Source organism: Rana temporaria, chromosome 2, assembly GCF_905171775.1.
Source record: "Rana temporaria chromosome 2, aRanTem1.1, whole genome shotgun sequence".
NCBI classification, from domain to species: domain Eukaryota; kingdom Metazoa; phylum Chordata; class Amphibia; order Anura; family Ranidae; genus Rana; species Rana temporaria.
The window spans coordinates 132,523,315-132,543,418 of NC_053490.1; the positions used below are offsets into that span (position 1 = coordinate 132,523,315).

The window sequence follows — 20,104 nt, forward strand, 5'->3', positions numbered from 1 at the left end:
CATCAGGGGTAGCCCCTCCCACTCCTCCCACAACATGCCGCAACCCACAAGGGTCACTCTATCCCCTCCTACCTGGCCACAAGCCTCAGGGGCAGGCAGGATGGGGACCCAGGACACCAGGGTGGGGTCTGAGCATATGCCGGCCAGTCTGCTGAGGGACAATGCCAAGCAGACCCGCAGTCTGGGTGACATCAAAAAAACTATGGCCAAGATGGAGCACAGCCTGGATGTAATGAGGGAGTCACTCAGTGATGTGGCCACCAATTCATTGGGTGTCATCACCTGTTTGTGGTCCCTGCATACCGCCACAACAGGCGTGGGCCAGGAGGTGACTGCCCTCACCCGGGCTGTGCAGGACAACACCCGGGCTGTGCAGGAGAACACACGGGCTGGCCAGGCCAATACGGCTGCCATCACTGCCTGCCTGACCAGGATAGCAGTGGCCTTGGAGGGCAGGCCAGCCGGAGGTCAGACACCAGGGGAGGCTCCTCCCTCCCCTGCTCCCCCCCCCAATGAAGATACTCCCTCCCCTGCTCCCCCCCCCAATGAAGATACTCCCTCCCCTGCTCCCCCCCCAATGAAGATACTCCCTCCCCTGCCCCCCCCGTGAAGATCCTCCAGGTGCCCGTGGCCGTGGCCGTGCCCCTGCCCGTGGGCAGCCTAGACGGAGCACTCGACGCCGGACTTAAATACCAGGGGTACTTTTTTTTTTTTTTTTTTGCTTTAAAAATTTTGGTTATTATACTGTACTTATGATTTGGTTTATGTGTGTGAATGATGTGTGAATGTGGGGGGGTGGCATTCCTGACAAAATAAGGGTGTCACCCTCAGTTTTGGTGGAGAAGGGATCCCCAGGACCAGGGAGAAGTCATCCTAGGTTCCTGAATGGTGTATGAATGCACAGTGACATAATTGGAGCCGTGGCGGGGCGTTACTGCTCCCAAGTACCAAAGGGGGGGGGGTACTTGGATCTAATCCAATTCGATGTGCATGTGATGTGTTTGTGCTAGGGACCACAGTGGTGTGCATTCATGCATTCTCATTGTGACATAAATCATGTGCGTTTCCAAAGACAAAAACATTCTCAATGTGTCATTAAACATGTGCGTTTACTGTGCAAAGCAACATTCTCATTGTCACATAATTCATGTGCGTTTGCAGTGAAAACAAATAATAACATTGTCACATAATTCATGTGCGTTTGCATTGAAAATAAATAATAACATTGTGACATGATTTCTGGCCATTTACTGAGAAAAGATGCCTTCTGCCAGGCGTCTCCTGGCTACTGTGCCCTCAGTAGACCGGGTAGAGTGGGCTAGGGGGGGATTGCATGGGTGGGGGGTCAGGTCAGCACGTAAGTTAATCTCCAGTCCCCTTCTCGTTGCAAAGTTATGAAGAATGCAACAAGCCCCTATTATTTGGCACACAAAGTCTGGGGAATACAGCAGTGTACCCCCAGTCTTGTCCAGGCATCTGAAGCGGGACTTCAGCAGGCCAAAAGTACGCTCCACTACTGCCCGGGTGCGAATATGAGCCTCGTTGTAGCGTTGCTCTCCTGGGGTTTGGGGGTTCCTGAATGGGGTCATCATGTGAGGGCCCAGGGCATATCCAGAGTCACCTGGAAGGGAAAAGACAGGAGGATATTAGTCATGCATGTGCCCCATGTGATGTCTGCATCATGGGGGGGGACAGTCATACCTGACACACATGTCACTCACCAACCAGCCAGCTGTCTCCATACACGTTCTGCTCCAATTCACGTGCTATGTTGGTCTGCCTAAAGATGTAGCTGTCATGGCACGAACCTGGAAATTTGGCACACACATGCCAGATAAGGCCATGGGCATCCACGATTACCTGGACATTGATGGAATGCCAGTTTTTGCGATTCCTGAACAGGTGCTCTGTATCATGGGGGGGCTGTAGTGCCACATGGGTACAGTCAATGGCCCCGATGGTCCGTGGGAATCGTGCAATCTGATAGAAATCAGCCATGCTCTTCATTCGCTGGTCCTCCTGGGTGGGCTTTTCAAATTGACTGCCCATGCGTCTCAGTATTGCAGGGACAACCTGGTGCACACACCTGCTCATCGAGGACTGTACCATCCCAGCCAGACCTCCACATGTTCTCTGAAAAGACCCAGTGGCCAGAAAATGCAGGGTGGCCATAACTTTAATGTGAGCTGGCAGGGCATGGGATCGTTGGGTTGGGGTGTTCAGATCATCCTGCAGGATCCTGGTTAAGTCCAGGATGGCTTCCTGGTTAAATCTGAAGTTGCCAATGACCTCAGACGCAGTCATGCCAAAGAGATCTTGGCGTGGGCGGTATATCCTCTCCTGTGCCCTCCTCCTCCTCCTCTGTGCCCTCCTCCTTCTCTGCGCCTGTAAAGTGGCGAGTGCCGTTATAATCATTGATGGCCCAGGCATTTTGGCAGTCACAATGAAGTCAAGCAAAGAAGTGTTGGCAGCTCTTCCTAAATGGTGTTGCTTCAGCAGACCTTTACAGGGCTGGTGTAAAATTAGGGCTGCTTTTATAAAGTCTAATTTTGCTCCAGAAAACTAACAGGTGCGCACAGGGCGTTATCTACGGCGCACAGGGCGTAATCTACGGCGCACACACTTAATTTTGAGGATCGCCCTATCTCCCTCATTTGCATCTTTGCCTATCAAATAAAGCGGCGTGACTAGCGTAATTTGCGTCAGAGGATGCGCCAGAGTAATTATTTTAAGTAGGACGGAAAAACCGGATTTTTCGTTTTGAGGATCGGGCGCAAAGATACGCGCGGAGTAAAATTAGAAATCTCGAGTTAAGTCGGCGCATCTGCTTTGTGGATTTGCCCCTAAGTGCTTATGCTGTTTAAAATCCAGCATTGCACATGCTCAGTTGCTCTCTATTCTTGGCGCTGTGCTTAAAATCAGAGCCTCTAGAGGACCAGCTGACCACTTTAGGATTTAGGCAAGCACTTCATAATAAAAAAAATGTTTTGTTCAACCAGCGAGTTGAATGAAAAAGAAATAAACTGATTCCCCCATCCACACATTCAATGTGGATGGGGGAATCCTGCTGTGCTATTGCATTTTGCCAGTGGGGAGCCTTCCTTGCCGACAGAATACCATGATCAGTGTTGCTGGCTATAACCTGCCTCACTGATCATTTGTGAAAAACCCAACAGGCTCATACCTGACTGCCCAGCTGTTTCCTGATTGCTTTTACAGAGTGTGATTTGATATCACTGATATCTTCTGATCACCCAGGCAACTTTGGGTCTCTTTTGTACACCAAGACATTGACTAGCAAAATTCAAGTGCTCGTGACAATCAGCACTGCCATAGCTAAACCCCTATCCTTTAGCATTTGTACAACGTTGGTACAAAAAAAGGTACATCGATGCTGAGAAGGGGAAAAGACATAAAGTCAGTAATGCAGTGAATAAATAGCTGTTGAAGACAATTAATGTGTATGGTATAAGTACTGTCGATTGTTTTATTGGACGTTTGCTTATTTAAATCGTGTCTTGGCTGCCCTTTAAACCTCGTACTGTAGAGCAGCAGCAGCCGACAAGTCTATTCAGCGTTAAGAGTGTTGCCATTTCCTAGCAGCAATTTTTTTTGTGTCCTGGGTGGCTGTAGTTAGAAGCAGTACTGGTGTGAGTATTATTAAGCTCACAGTTCTATAATTACTGGGCCTGGCAGGATGAGTAGGTGTGTGGTTCATGATGAGGCATGAGAATAAACCCATACATGCCACAGCGGGTAGAAAGAGTAGCCTGTTAATGTTGTGGGCTAAAATTTGCTATTTCTGTCCATGCCATTAAGGAAAGAGTGAGTTTCAGTGCCTGAGGACAACTGATTTTGCTGTTAAATTATTGCTAAAAAACAAATAAGAGAAACTGTTCATGTAATGCAGATACTTTTTAAATACAACTTCAGGCTCTATTTCCAATGAATGGTTTTCCTTACCTGTATAAATAAAGTAATAATGCGCAACCCACAAACATAAAAGTGCAGAAAAAAAGGTGTACATTTGTGAAACTGAACCAGCATAAAGTCTGTAGTTAAATTTCCTGTGTAGAAAAATATATATATATAAAAATAAAATAGTCCAAAAAAATATAAATATGAACTGTTGGAATCAAATGCAAAAAATCATATATAGTCCAAGAAACTTCCTAATTTCTGACACCAAACGATCAGCTTGCTTCTGTATGCTTCAGTATAGACAAAACTCTACATCCATATAATATGGGTGAAAACAGTGGAAGGTGCAGATAAATAAGCCTCTTACCAGAGAGACGGTTTCATAGACATGTCATCCCCGACCTGGGAGCTGTGGTTCATGCAAGCCGACAGGATCTGGCGATCTGAACTTCAGGTGCAGCAGTGCTTGTAAATCACTCCTCAGCGATGAGATGACCAACTCCTCAGCAGTGGACTGAGGAGTCCACTCAGTCCACTCCACTCAGTCCACTGCTGAGGAGTTGGTCATCTCATCGCTGAGGAGTGATTTACAAGCACTGCTGCACCTGAAGTTCAGATCGCCAGATCCTGTCGGCTTGCATGAACCACAGCTCCCAGGTCGGGGATGACATGTCTATGAAACCGTCTCTCTGGTAAGAGGCTTATTTATCTGCACCTTCCACTGTTTTCACCCATATTATATGGATGTAGAGTTTTGTCTATACTGAAGCATACAGAAGCAAGCTGATCGTTTGGTGTCAGAAATTAGGAAGTTTCTTGGACTATATATGATTTTTTGCATTTGATTCCAACAGTTCATATTTATATTTTTTTGGACTATTTTATTTTTATATATATATATTTTTCTACACAGGAAATTTAACTACAGACTTTATGCTGGTTCAGTTTCACAAATGTACACCTTTTTTTCTGCACTTTTATGTTTGTGGGTTGCGCATTATTACTTTATTTATACATCCTTAGCTTGCTGAATATTCCAGCGAATTTCACTATTGCAGCACCTAATTGAAAACTTTTTTTCACCTCAAACTTTCACTTATTATTTTTTTCTATTGGAACCCTATGGTATCCCAATTAGAATCATAATTTTTTGTTTAACACTCACCCTTTTATTTGTCAACACGTTTTTTCATTTATTTTTTAATATCTGATACCATTAAGGAGAAGCGCAAATCTACCTTGCTTTACATACGGTTTTCCTTACCTGCCCAGAGTAAATCTCAGGTGGTAACCCTTTGCCACTTCACTGAAAAGTGTTTATATCTATGTCCGTTTAAGGGACATGGCATCAGAGAGACCACAATATTTCGAAATAAGCTTACTTATTCTAAGTAAGTAGTGATATAGTAAAACATTGTATTCAATGGCGCATATTTTCACTAACATCCAGTGTCCAGCCCTAACGAAGAGAGCTGCAACCTGACTGAGTAAGATCAGTTAGACCTCTCCCACGCATATTATTCCATGCACATTCCAGGACAGCCCTTTGCAGCTACTACTGAAGTCTATTAAAGCATACCTCCATTTTGTCCACTTTGGACTTATGCCAGGGCTACAAAAAATAGTGGATCAGCCCAATTAGGTTGCAAAATACAGCATGTTAATTAAAAATGTTCACTGTTGATGGAAAACAAAGCTTTGAGCGCATTGCTCGCTGCTGCTAAATTGGCGCTCTTTGATATTTTATGCATGGATTGAAAAGGTCTATTTATCAGTTATTCCTAAACCAGATAAGGACCCCCTTCTTTGTTCCAGCTATAGGTCAATATCTCTACTAAACTGCAACCTGAAACTGTTCTCTAAAATTATTGGCAATAGACGTAGCCCTATTCTACAATGTATTATTTTAATTGCTAAACCGGATAAAGACCAACTACTTTGTTCCAGCTATAGGTCCATTAGTCTACTAAACCGTGACCTGAAACGGTTCTCTAAAATTATTGGCAGTAGACGTAGCCCTATTCTACAATGTATTATTTTTCCAAGGAAAACAGGCTTTATCACCACTAGAGAAGCAAAGAACAACACTATCTGTACTGTAAACATTATATCTAAGGCCAGAAGTTCATCATCTATCATGCTTCTGCTGTCTTCTGACGCAGGAAAAAACTTTGGTAGGGTCAACTGGAACTTCTTGCAACATACCTCCATACAGGAGTCCCAAATTTCATGCTCACTTGTATTAAGGCCCTATTCAACACCATCTGCATCTGTTCAGATAAATGGCTGTAACTTAACCGCCTTTGACATTCACAAAAGCACCAGAAAGGGCTGTCCTTTATCCCCATTATTTTTTGTTCTTACCCTAGAACCTTTTCTTCAACATATTAGAGGCCACCCTTCCTGAGGATATAATCAAAGTTGCCGCATACGCCGATGACCTCCCTTTTTTATTTTGAAAATCCACTTATTCCTTTACTGTTCCTCATGTAAGAAGTTTACACTTAAAGGGGAGTTCCAGCCATTTGTATGTTTATTAAAAGTCAGCAGCAACAAAAAGTGTAGCTGCTGGCTTTTAATAAACAGGCACTTACCTGCTCCAGCGACGCGCCGGCCGGGGCTCCGCGCCTCTCCCCCCCTCCCCGGCCGGCGTCTTCATCTTCAGTGTGGGCACCCGGCCGTGACAGCTTTCGGCTTCACGGCCGGGCACCCACTGCGCATGCGCGAGCGGCGCGGCCCGGCGCCGCGCCGTGTAATTGGCCAGGAGATCGCCTAGGACCTGTGACGTGTCCTAGGCGATCGCCTACAGCAGCCACTTCCTGAAGGCGACTAAGCTTAGTCGCCTACAGGAAGGAGGAAGTGGGACAGGAAGTCCCACTCGTGCTGAAGCCCCCACTCCCCCCCCAAAAAAATTACATGCCAAATGTGGCATGTAAGGGGGAGAGGAGTGGGTTAAGAGGAAGTTCCAAATTTGGGTGGAACTCCTCTTTAATGACTCCCTATAATTTAAATTTACAAAGGTCTATAGCCCAAATATCTCGAACATCACCTTGAATGTAACCCATCGTAACTTCCTGTTATGATGGGCACCTCAGTCTATAATGTACCTACTGTAGGTACACAAATACCTGCAGATCCTAGTTTAATATTTAAACATATTTTTTTACCATTTATGAAACCTCTGTGAAATGATCTGGACAATTGGAAGAATTATGCCTTCACCCGGTTTTAAAAGATGCAATGTTTTTAAAATGAATGCTATGCCATCTGTTGTATTTGTACATGTTCCTTGTGCTTTCTTGCTTGGTGCACTCTGAATTCATTAGATTTATCTTGCAAAGAAAGGCAACCCAAATTAGGTTGGTTGGGAGTGGGGCTACTATACTCGGCCCACTATTACACAGCAGTGCATATGGCACGAGTGATTGATGCAGACATGCTCAGCACAAAATATAGGTTTCTCGTCTAGAGCAAGAATATTTTTCTGTCCCAATCGCTGGTATATCTTGAGCGGGATTACAGGCGATTAAATCTCTACATAATCACCCGCTAATAGATCCAACACTTTAAGAAATGGACAGGTACTTTTCTTTTCTTAATGTTTAGAGTCTCCTTTTCTCCCATGATGCCTTTTGTGGGTCATTCTAAGTTCCTTCCTGGCCTGTCTGATAAAGTTTTCCCAACATTTGGTAGGGCAGGTGGAATTGCAGGCAGCACAGTTCCTGTCTAAACACGAAAGCAACTTCAATATCCAAGACTTTTAAGGTCCTTGTGTTTAACATATGGGGGGAGTACTATTTACCTCACTTTCTGCACTCATTTTCGTTTTCCAAACCATCACTGCCCTGTATTGGCTCTGTGCAGCAGAGAAGCAGGAAACATGCAAAAACGAAACTGAAACTGTAGGTACATTATATGATTGATTTTTATCTATTTTTAATAATTTTTAAAAGGAATCAGTTAACTATTATGTCTCTATACCCTGTAAACAGTAATTTCAGCAAAAAAAAAAATTTCCTTTAACTTCACAGTTCACACAAATATGTTTTAAATTCAAACTGTAGCACGAACGCAAGTAATTTTTTCTTATTAAACTTTAAGAAAAATGTAGAAAGTTAGTTTAACTTTAATTATAAAACGTATCTAGTATATTGACTGTCAGTCACTTTAAAGTAGGCAAGTAGGCATCACTTCAGCCAGTCATGCAGACATACCAGAGTGTTTACATTTTCTGGAAGCAGACATGATCGCATTTTATTGACAATATACACTGAACAGTCTTTCGCACGGAACAGATGTTGCTGATACACAAAGAATTATCTGCACAAAACTAGTTAGGACAGGAAAACGATGATTATTTTTGCCCCCTTCCCCTGATGGAACCTGATGCATCCTCCTGCTTTACAGATGCAAAGGTACCTCAATCCAATGGGTGCAGTTTGCTCGCATCCAGCAGGTCAAGTCAAGAATTTTGATCCATCAAAAAAAACTAAAGATTAATCGAGGAATTAATCTTTATTTCCCCAGCACTAGTTTTTTTGGATCGTCCTGTGCTAAAACCATTCTGGCAACATGTCATGGAGATCATTTATAAGCTAACAATTCTCTTTGTCTGATAAACCTGCGTCTGTTCTTCTTAATCTCACTCCCATGTCCCGAAAGTGCTATAAAAGTAATTATTACCCTTATTAAACGCTTACAGGGCTTGTATCCCCAGTACCTAGAGACAATCAAGACCACCAACACTTAACCAATGTTTTTTTATTGAGAAGTAAGGGAGAGAGGAGAGAGATTACTTCTAATTATTAGCGTGCGTCTCTTCCTCCCACACCCCTCCCTCTTTTTTTTACCTATTCCCACTTGCCCAGTCAGGATTGACTACCATGAATCATTTGATTATGCTAATACCGAGTCCTATCTCCAGTGTTATCGACCTACAGTAAGGGTTTTTTTGCTCCTGGTTTTATAACATTTAAAAATGTAGTTTCACTGAACATCATATGCAGCTTTTTTTCTGTTTCACATACTATTGCACAGTCTGTGATTTATTTATGTAAGGGCTCCTTCACAACAGAATGTAGTACGGGAAACCCATGTTCCTTGTGCGTTGCCCACACCACGTTCAAAATGCACTGGGTGTACAATATGCTGCAGGTGTCAATATAATCATAACGACAAACACAGATAATAAAAACAATGCATTTGCCTGCACTGGATTGCATTGTACAATAGTACCATGCAATTTGATGCAGTGCATTTTTGAAAAATAGTGCATATTAATAATGCACTATTTTTTTGTGCGATCCCGTCTAATTTTAGCCCATTCAAAAGAATTGCCTGAAAATGGTACTGCACTGTGGACCACATTCTTGTGCGATTCAGGTGTGAACTGGCTCTATCTCTGTGGAAACCTTGCTTGACTTTTTGTATTATGCTGTGTGTCTCCTCTGACTTGCTTTCCTCTATAAGATTACTGATTATTATATACTTCTGCTAGAATACAGAATGTTAAAAGGTCTATTTGTGGCTCCTAAAAAATAAGTATTGGGTTTTAAAAAACAAACCTACATGCTCACCATAGGCGTGCGCACATAGGGTGTAAGGTGTGCCTGGGCACACCCTAATCACCCTGTACTGTGCAAATTCCCCCTGCTGCCTGGCTGCAGAGAAAGGGACTGGGGAATCTCTGTCCTCAGTCCCTTTCTCTGTCTCAAAAGTTAGACATCAGGGGTCTGTTTAGACCACTGATATTTCACCAAAGCCCCCCAACAGGGCATATATACATATATATATATATATATATATATATATATATATATATATATATATATATATATATATATATATATATATATAAAAAAATAATAAAAATAAAATTGTAAAATAATAATAATAATAATACAAATAAAAGACACTGACACCAATCGCTGCCCTGCTGACAAAGCCCTACTGACTTGCCCACTGCCATAGACGGTATATTACACACTCATGTGTTTGAGCTTTGGTGTGCACACCCTAATGCCATAGGCTGCGCACACCTATGATGCTCACCTAGGTAGATGCAGCATCTATCCCCCACCGCCTCTAAGAATAAGAACCGAGTGATTGAAAACTGCTGATCACTCGGTTCTTGGTCTTCACTGTCAGTCTCTAACTCACTGCTCTGTCCATCCAACCCCCGCTGGAGTGCTGGGCTGTGGAGCGGGGAGGATTTGCTGACTCAGGCTCTTAGCGGTATGCTCCGAGGCTGAAACAGCTGCTGGTCCAGCCTTCTGGGTGGATCTCTATAGAGTCTGAATGACGTCAGTGGCAGCGGACTTTAGCCCACTGTTGGCTGAATAAGGGCCAAATGTGTGCAGAATGAAGTGCTTTTCTGTGACCCACAGGAAAAGTAGGACCAAAGGAGCTTTGGCCCTACTTCTCCTTTAGCCATTTTTGTATTTCCATTTGATTAAGTTTTTTTTTACCTACGAGCACTATATAAAGAACCATTTTAACTAACATTGAAAGCTTGATATAAATGTTCATCTGTGCAAACTAATCTAGAAATTGCAGAACTGTATTGATGATGTTTTGTGAAACTACTTCTATAGTTTACACACTATTTGCAGCGTACATTCTACCAGTAGTTGTTTGGTGAATACTGTATCTAACAGGAGTTTTAATTTTACCCCACCCTATCCAAGATAAAAAAATAAAAAAACGTTTCATCTCCTTCCTCTTCACGTTTTCTGTTTTGTGCTTTTGTCCATTGGCATTTTTTGGACATTCTGGTTGTATGCAGCTGCCTATAGAAGGTGGACACTGGCAAACAGAAAAAAACATTGAAGCCCAGCCACTATATAACTCACCGCCCCTAACTAGTCATAGGAGGTTGGATGATTTTTCCTGAGGATTATTTGTTTTTGTTACTGATTTAATTTCTTTTTTCAACTTTTTTCAACAACAGCATTGGAGCCCATACCCGGACCCTACTGAGCCAAAGATCATAGGGCTAGCCTTGAATGTGACCTTTGGACACTGGACTCTTCATTGGGGCATTTTTCAGACCTGTGTGTATTGTGTCATTTACCCAGAGTGCTCTCCAGTTTCAGTTCAGTGGTACAGGCTCTGGCGTACCCAAAACAAACAAAAAAAGTTTGCTCTTAATTTTACTTGCTGACCACCTAAGGCAAGGGTGCCCAACCTTTTGAAGAGCAAGGGCCACTTAAGCGACTTGGTAACCGGTCGCGGGCCACAATGAGCGGAGCGGGTGGATGGCAGCCCACTTGGCTCTATAGAGCCCACTCTACTCTCTCTTTTTTTTTTCGTGGATTGGATTGGAGGTAGGCATTTGTAAACGGACACAAGTATATTAACATCTTCCACTCCTTATAGGTGAATGGAGAAGGCCAGATTTGGTCAGACTGACAGTGTGAAAGGGGCCTAAGGCTGCTTTCACGCTGATGCACGGTCGGGTGCAGCACAGTTCACCTGCGTCATTCCTGCAAGTTAGCTGCACTTTGCCATAGACTTCTATTATATCCTGTAGGTGTGGTGCACTTTCAGAAAGCGCACTAAACTCACAGGTGATAGAAGCCTATTGCTCAGTGCAGGTAACCCACAGGTGCACTTCTCTGCACCTGTGGATCAGTTTGAAAGCAGCCTGCAGAACAGATATGCCCAAATATACACTGTGATTTTAGTAATAAACTTACCTTTAATAACAGTATTCTATTCTATTTTATTCCATCCCAGAGCAGGAGGTTGCGGGCCACATCAGAGGGCTCCGCGGGCCACATGTGGCCACTATCCCCTCAGCCATTCAGCAGCTGGTGCCATTGGCTCCCATGGCTGTCAATCAAAGTCAGCCAATCGGGGGAAAGAGGGGGTAGGGCAAGCTGCTGGCTGAGGGGGCACTCAAAGGAGGGAGGGGCTAGGAGCAGCAAAGAGGGAAGTGAGAAGAGGAAGATCCGGGCTGCTCTGTGCAACACCAACTGCACAGAGGAGGTAAGTACTGTATTTATTGGCATATAACACACACTTTTTTACCGTGAAAATCAGGTGAGCGTGTTATACGCCGATACTGCAATTTAGGCTGCCTCGGAGGGGAGGGGGGTAGGATGAGCGCCGTCAGATTACATACAGCGAGAATCTCCTGTTTACTCAGCGGCCTCTGCAATAGGAAGTCCTGTCTCCTGGGTCGGCATTGGACCAGTGTTCTGTCTATCATAGAAGCCAGTCCAGAAGGCGGGATTTTGTATTAAAGAGGCTGCCGAGTAAATAGGAGATTCTCGCTGTATGTAATCTGATGGCGCTCATCCCGCCCCCCTACCTGTCCCCTCTGAGACAGCAGTAATCTGAGGTAAGGCTGCAAATGGGCATTGATCAGGCTGCATTCATGGCAATGGTGAGGCTGCATATGGGCATTGATCAAGCTGCATTGATGGGCAATTGTGAGGCTGCAGACGGCATTGTTCATGCTGCAGATGGGCAATGGTGAGGCTGCATTGATAGGCACTGACCCTTATTTTTCTTCAAAGTTCTCCATTTAAAAAAAAAAAAATTCTGAAACTTCACTCCTAAAATGAAGGTGTTTTATACGCCTGTGTGTGTTATATGCCGATAAATATGGTATTTAAAAAAAAAAAAAAAAAGAGCCTTTACAATCACTTTAAATTATATAGCAGTGATGTCAAACTAATTTTGTACTGTTTATGAGTAGTACATTCAGACAACTGTTACTACTCAGTGAATCAGCTGTGTGCTATGAGGGAAAATGTGTTTGGCAAAAGGGGATGGACATTAGAAAAAAATAGTGGGGGGGGGGGGATTAAAAGAGAAGTATGGGAATTTATTTTATTGTAGAATTATACTTCTCTAGGTGGATTCAGCATCGGTCCGATGCTGCATCTGTCCCCCGCCGGCTCTAACACTGGGAACCGAGCGTTTCAACAACGCCAATCGGTTGGTTCTCAGAGCTCCCTGAGCAGAGAGCTGGTGATTGTTGCAGGAGAATGAACTGCACTCCTGTGATCCACAGAAGTACAGCCAAACACCCAAACCTCATTTAGCTGTACCTTTTCTTTGATAAAGTGTTGTGCAAGCACAAGCTTACATCACTCTTCTAATTAATAAAAGGAGGACAAGAGATGAGTTCTTTGCTCGGCTGTGTCTGTGATAGGCAGCACAGAAAACAGGAGAGCTGGAGCTGCATGCTCCAATTTCTCTGTTGTCCCCACCCCCAGCTGAGCTCAGAGAGGGAGGGAGGAGGATGTGGTCGTTAACCCTGCAGGCTCTGCTCATGTAGTGTAATCACTGCATCGGCAGAGAGAGGGATGTGAGCTGTCCACTGACCTGAAAAAGGTTTATCTGCTTATTTAATGTGGCACACGCCACACCTTACAGTTTTCTGCGCAATGGTGCAGGAAGCTCACTTAATTCTCTGAAGTGTATAAGAGCATGTACATTTAATGACCTGGATATGTTTAAAATTGATTTAGGTTGTGTTTCAGGGGGGTTCTCCTTTGAATATATGTATCCATTCCCATCTTTTATAAAAATAGCACCAGGGGAGAGTACTTACAATGAACGAAGAGTATCCTGTAACTTGGTGACTACTGTGTTAGATTGAAATTTGAAGTTGTCTGCTCCTGATACCCCCACAGCTGTGATCTTTCAGTTCTGCAGGGGTTAATATGAACAAGGGGATGGTTTGGTGCACATTGTGATCACTATTGCTAGAAACCCTCATAAACACTATTGGGTTTTCTGACGGGAATTGTGTGATGACAGGCTGTTGTTGGAAATTCCGACCGTTTTTGCGCTCCATCGCACAATTGTTGTCGGATTTCCCAACAACAAATGTGGGATAGCATGCTTTCAGATTTTCTGACAACACATGTTTGATGTTGGAATTTCTGATCGTGTGTATAAATCCAAAGTACAATCACGCATGCTCAGAAGCAATGCTCGCCATAACACAACATTAGCAGAAGTTGCCCAAAGGCTGGCGCTAAAGAGCTGAAAATCACATTGTTTTGTGTTTGTTGGCCAACAACTCTTTGCCGTTTGTATGCAATACAAGTTCACGGCCAACGCCCTTCGGAAAAAAGTCTGAGGCTTTGTCCGATGGAAATCCGATTGTGTGTACGAGGCTTAAGTGTAGACGGTATAACATTTAATAAAACGAATCGAGAAAGGGCTTGAGAAATGAGCGCGCCTTGACCTTGCCAGTGCGCACGCTCAGAAACGGTTTGCCTTCATTTCTGGTGACATCACACGCCTGTGGCTGCGGTCCACGTACATTCCAGCCCTCCTTCCTGGCCCGTTTCCACACACAGAGCCGGCGTTTGGTTCCAGCAGGAGATACGGCAGAACACGGCCCACCCGCCAGCCTACCAGCATGTACAGAGACTCACCGTTGCAGGATGTGCCTGTTTTTATTTGTTTAAATGTGAGTGGTTTTATACTTTGTTTCATTAAATGTTATACAGTCTACACTTAGAAGGTGCCTCTGCTGCTGTTATTCTGTAGAGGTTAATATGAGCGACTGCACCAGTTATTTATTAAAAGTGCCAACTATGCCCACCATTCATCGAACCTGTACTACCGTATCAGTTCCCACAGTGAAGAATGCTCTATGAATGGGGGACAGAGGGAACCGATTAGTATGACTTCTATGAATGGAACAGGGGAGCGCAAAGGGTGGGCATAGTCAGCACCTAGGCAGCTTACAGTAAACCTTGCAGCACTGGAAGATCACAGCTGCAATGAATGAAGATTTCTACCTAACACAGCAGCGCAGCCGCCAGCACACTTCACACTTTTAATTCATCAAGTACTGTCCCTGGTGCTGTGTTTTTTAATTAGTTAAACTTCAAATTTTTTTTTTTTTTTCATTTTGTCCATCTGATCATCCCCCACAGATACTATCCTTTGTTCCACTTCACCCTCCCTTCTAGATTGTAAGCTTTAACGAGCAGGGCCCTCTGATTCCTTCTGTATTGTATTGTAATTGTACTGTCTTTCCCGATGTTGTAAAGCACTGTGCAAACTCTTGGCGCTATATAAATCCTGTATAATAAATAATAATAATCTCTTCACAATCTGAACAGCTGAACAGCACATTCTCCTGTACTGTATATTTACCAGCAACTATTTTGCATGAGGGCCTACCTGATTGGTTACAAATTGAGTAATCAGTCTTGTAGGTCCTCATGATACAAAGTCCTTTCTTATATTAAGAGAGGTATGGACTCCAGAGACAGAGATATAATTTTGCCCCTGTACAAATCATTAGTAAGACCTCATCCGGAATATGCAGTTCAGTTTTGGGCCCCAGTTCTCAAAAAGGATATCGGAGAACTGGAGAAAGTGCAGAGAAGGGCAACCAAACTGATAAGAGGCATGGAGGAGCTCAGCTATGAGGAAAGATTAGAGGAACTGAATTTATTCACTCTTGAGAAGAGGAGAATAAGGGGGGATATGATCCACATGTACAAATATATAAGGGGTCCAAAAAGTGAACTTGGTGTTGAGTTATTCACTTTACGGTCAACACTGAGGACAAGGGGGCACTCTTTACGTCTAGAGGAAAAGAGATTTCATCTCCAAATACGGAAAGGTCTCTTCACAGTAAGAGCTGTGAAAATGTGGAACAGACTCCCTCCAGAGGTGGTTCTGGAAAGCTCAGTAGATTGCTTTAAGAAAGGCCTGGATACTTTCCTAAATGTACAGAATATAACCGAGTACTAAGATTTGTAGGTAAAGTTGATCCAGGGTAAATCCGATTGCCTCTTGGGGGATCAGGAAGGAATTTTTTTCCACTGCTGTAGCAAATTGGATCTCATGCTCTGCTGGGGTTTTTTGCCTTCCTCTGGATCAACTGTGGGTATGGAGTTGGGTGTATGGGATTGTACTGTGTTTTTTATTTTGTTTGTTTATTTTTTTTGTGGTTGAACTGGATGGACTTGTGTCTTTTTTCAACCTGACTAACTATGTAACTATGATACAGAGTTAAGGTAAATTTAAAGAAGACTGTACATAGATTGTACAGTTGGATTGTAATGTTTATTCTCCTTAGAGCAATTTAGATGCAATAAAGAAATTAATAATGTGAACTCCTGTAGAATTTGCGTGTAAAAGAAAACAAGCAAGCTGATTATCTTGCATTTGTAATATCATGATTACACTTCACTAATACCACATTACTAATGCCACAGATTACATATAAATTCAGTTTCAGCATATGCGATTGCCATCCACCCAGAATGGAAAACTGAAAAGTCTTTCCCCTAGTCTGTGACATAGGATATATGACAAAGCAAAAATAGTAACATTTTCAATCCAGATGTTCTGCTGTGTGTGGGTGTAAAGTACAATGTCGCCATCTTTCTGTTAGAAAGCTTCATTACAGCAAGGTCTTTACTCATTATTTTCTATTTTATTCTTTTACAGTTACTTTTAAACTATATGATAAAGACAGCAATGGACTTCTGGACAGTTCTGTAAGTTACTTTTTATTTAATATGACAAGACAAGCTTGATTACCGACATTGGGCTCCATTCACAAAGCTAGCATGATAGGGACAGTCACATGAAGAAAATACACATTGTTATCCTTGTTTAAATTTAAACTTTATTTAACCACTTTAGCCCCGAGCCTGTTTTTCAGAGTCGGTGTTTACGAGACAAAACCATTTTTTTTTGCTAGAAAATTACTTAAAACCCCCAAACATTATATATTTTTTTTTTCTAACACCCTAGAGAATAAAATTGAAGTCATTGCAATACTTTTTGTCACACCGTATTTGCGCAACGGTCTTACAAGCGCACTTTTTTTGGAAAAAATTCACTTTTTTAAATGAAAAAATAAGACAACAATACATTTGGCCCAATTTTTTTATATATTGTGAAAGATAATGTTACGCCGAGTAAAATGATACCCAACATGTCACGCTTAAAAATTGCGCCCGCTCGTGGCATGGCGTCAAACTTTTACCCTTAAAAATCTTGATAGGCGACGTTTAAAAAATTCTACAGGTTGCATTTTTTGAGTTACAGAGTAGGCCTAAGGCTAAAATTAATGCTCTCGCTCTAACGAGCGCGGCGATACCTCACTTGTGTGGTTTGAATTCCGTTTTCATATGTCGGCGCTACTCGCGTATACGTTCGCTTCTACTCGCGAGCTCGTCTGGACGCGGAGCTTTAAAAAATTTTTTTTTTGCTTTTCGCATTTATTTTTATTTATTTTAGAATTTTTAACACTGAAAAAAAAAAAAAAAAAAAATTATCACTTTTATTCCTATTACAAGGAATGTAAACATCCCTTGTAATAGAAAAAAGCATGACAGGTCCTCTTAAATATGAGATCTGGGGTCAAAAAGACCTCAGATCTCATATTTGGGCTTAAATGCAAAAAAAAAAAAAAAATTTGAAAATGTCATTTTTTCAAATGACAAAAAAAAAAAATGTTTCTTCAAGACGCTGGGCGGGACTGACGTTTTGACGTCACTTCCGCCCAGCGGAGCTATGGGGACGGGCGAAGGAGATTTTTCCTTCAGTCTCGTCCCCGCTCACCATCCGGATGGTCGCGATCTCCTCCGCCGCTACCGACGGCTCCGGTAAGCGGCGGAGGGCGCGGGAGAGCGGCGGGAGGGGGGGGGGCCCCTCTCCCGCCACCGATAACGGCGATCTCGCGGCGAATTCGCCGCGGAGACCGCCATTATCGTTAACACGGCCGCCCACAGAAGAGATGAATATCTCGATTGTGGCAGCAGCTGCTACCGTTACCGAGATATTCATCTCTAAAGTGAGGACGTATAATGGCGGTGGGCGGTCGGCAAGTGGTTAAAGGAAGCTGATTCTCTATATCTTAGTTGACCTAACTTGCCTGTAATGAAGGATCTCCCACATAATGCAGACAGCTGGATTGTGTAGAAGCCTTCTGTGCAGGGATGCCGGTCCTCTTCCTGTGTTGAGCTTATGGTGCTGCACTGGTTAATAGCTTTAGGTCTCTGGGGTGAACCTGCCATTCCTGACTCCTCCTCCATTGAGAAACGTTCTTTCATTTTTACACTGCATGTCAGGGATGGACTGGCCATTGGGACTACAGTGAGTTTCCCGGTGGGCTGATGGCTCAGTGGGCCGGCTTCAGTGACAGCGGACCGCCGCCCTCCTCCGCTCATCTGTCTCTCCCTTCCCTCAGCGCTCACCTCCTCTCCCTCTCCGCAGCGCTTACCTGGGGGGAACAGAGAAGCAGGGGGAGGACCAGAGGAGCAGGGGGATGACAGAGGAACATGGGGGAGGGGACAGACAGCCGACTCAACAGCTATGGCCTGGGAGTTTCTGACGTCTGCCTAATCTTGACCCATAAGGGGGGGCACCAAACTGATTCTTTGCCCCGGGTGAAATAATGTGTAGCTTCCCCACTGGTACTGCCTATAAAAGTACCAGTACCAGCCGTTCTACTCTAATAAAGTAGAACGGCTAGTGGCTAGTGAAGGGGGAGAGGGGGCATGGGTGGCCGGGGGGGGGTGCGGGAGTTGTCCGGCTGCCATGGGAAAGACCTGTCAAAGTGGGCCAGTCTGGATGAAGTCCAGGGCCAAATTTTTGTCCCAGTCCAGCCCTGCTGCATGTAACATGGTCTGTGAATGGGAGAGAGTCAGAAGAATGACACGATCCACTCTCCCATTCACAGATTGTGTTACAGTGTAAAAAACGTAAGAACTAGAGGATTGAGGAGGCGACAGGTCCCTGTTAGAAGCTTCTTCACTGCAGTTCTGCCCAATGACCCCCAACCTATGAACTGCCACAGCTCCATAAGTTCAGAGACATTAATGGGACAGGGCATCCCTGCAAAGAAGACTTCTACAGGATAAAACTGCCTGCATGGCACGGGGGACCGCCATTACAGAAATGCAAGATCACTAAAGCAGCAGAAGAGTTTTTGTTTTTAGCTAAACTTCAGCTTTAAATCTTCGTGTATCAATCATATTTTAACCCCTAAAAATAATAAAAAAATGTATTGTGAAAAAATTGTTAAAAAATTCTGACAATGTGCATTGCTCTACTGACACTGTGCACTGGCCCACAAAATGCATTTTGAACAAATGAAAATACGAAAAAAAAATTGTAAAAAAAAAAAAAATTGTAAAAAAATAGAGAACTACTCACATTGTCCACTGCCCTACTGACACCATCCTGCACATACTAACCACCGCCATACACTCTGCACTCCTCTCCTGCACATACTACCCACTGCAGTACACCTCACCTGCACATACCACCCACCGCCATGCACCCCATACTCCTGTCCTGCACATACTACCCACCGCCATACAGTCTGCACTCCTCTCCTGCACATACTACCCACTGCTGTACACTCCGCACTCCTCACCTGCACATACTACCCACCGCCATGCACCCCATACTCCTGTCCTGCACATACTACCCACCGCCATACAGTCTGCACTCCTCTCCTGCACATACTACCCACTGCTGTACACTCCGCACTCCTCACCTGCACATACTACCCACCGCCATGCACCCCATACTCCTGTCCTGCACATACTACCCACCGCCATACAGTCTGCACTCCTCTCCTGCACATACTACCCACTGCTGTACACTCTGCACTCCTCACCTGCACATACCACCCACCGCCATGCACCCCATACTCCTCTCCTGCACATACTACACACTGTCATACACTCCACACTCATCTCTTGCACATACTACCCACTACCATAGACTCCGCACTCCTCTCCTGCACATAAAACCCACCGCCATAGACTCTGCACTCCTCTCCTGCACATAAAACCCACCGCCATATACTCCACAACCCTCTCCTGCACATACTACCAACCACCGAATACTTTGTACTGTACAGTCCTTATTTAACATTACTACATTCTGCACGCAAGTCATCTCAGACTATTTAACCACACCCCTTTAAGCCACACCCACTTTTTGCTATGCGTGCCACATTTACTTGTTTACCAGTGTTTAGGGCCCCTTTTGATCTTGCACATAGGCCGACTGATTTCATGATATGTCATGCTTACTTTTGTTGAGTTATAGGCCTTCACAAAGCTTATAGTTTTAGTTCACCTTTAACGAGAAACTGTAAAGGTGACCTAACACCGGACCCCCCGGTCCCCGATGTACTTATTGTTGCCAATCCTCAGCTGTCAGGCCTCCA

The 20,104-nt window shown here is 43.9% G+C and overlaps 1 protein-coding gene across 2 annotated transcripts in view; it reads left to right on the forward strand.

Moving 5' to 3' along the window:
• Positions 1-20,104, forward strand: part of DGKA (diacylglycerol kinase alpha) — a 275,733-nt gene that overhangs the window by 203,009 nt on the left and 52,620 nt on the right. For both annotated transcript variants that reach the window (XM_040341070.1, XM_040341071.1), the window contains one exon: positions 16,360-16,409. In XM_040341070.1, coding sequence (XP_040197004.1) covers positions 16,360-16,409 — 50 coding nt within the window. The remainder of the gene's footprint in view (positions 1-16,359; positions 16,410-20,104) is intronic.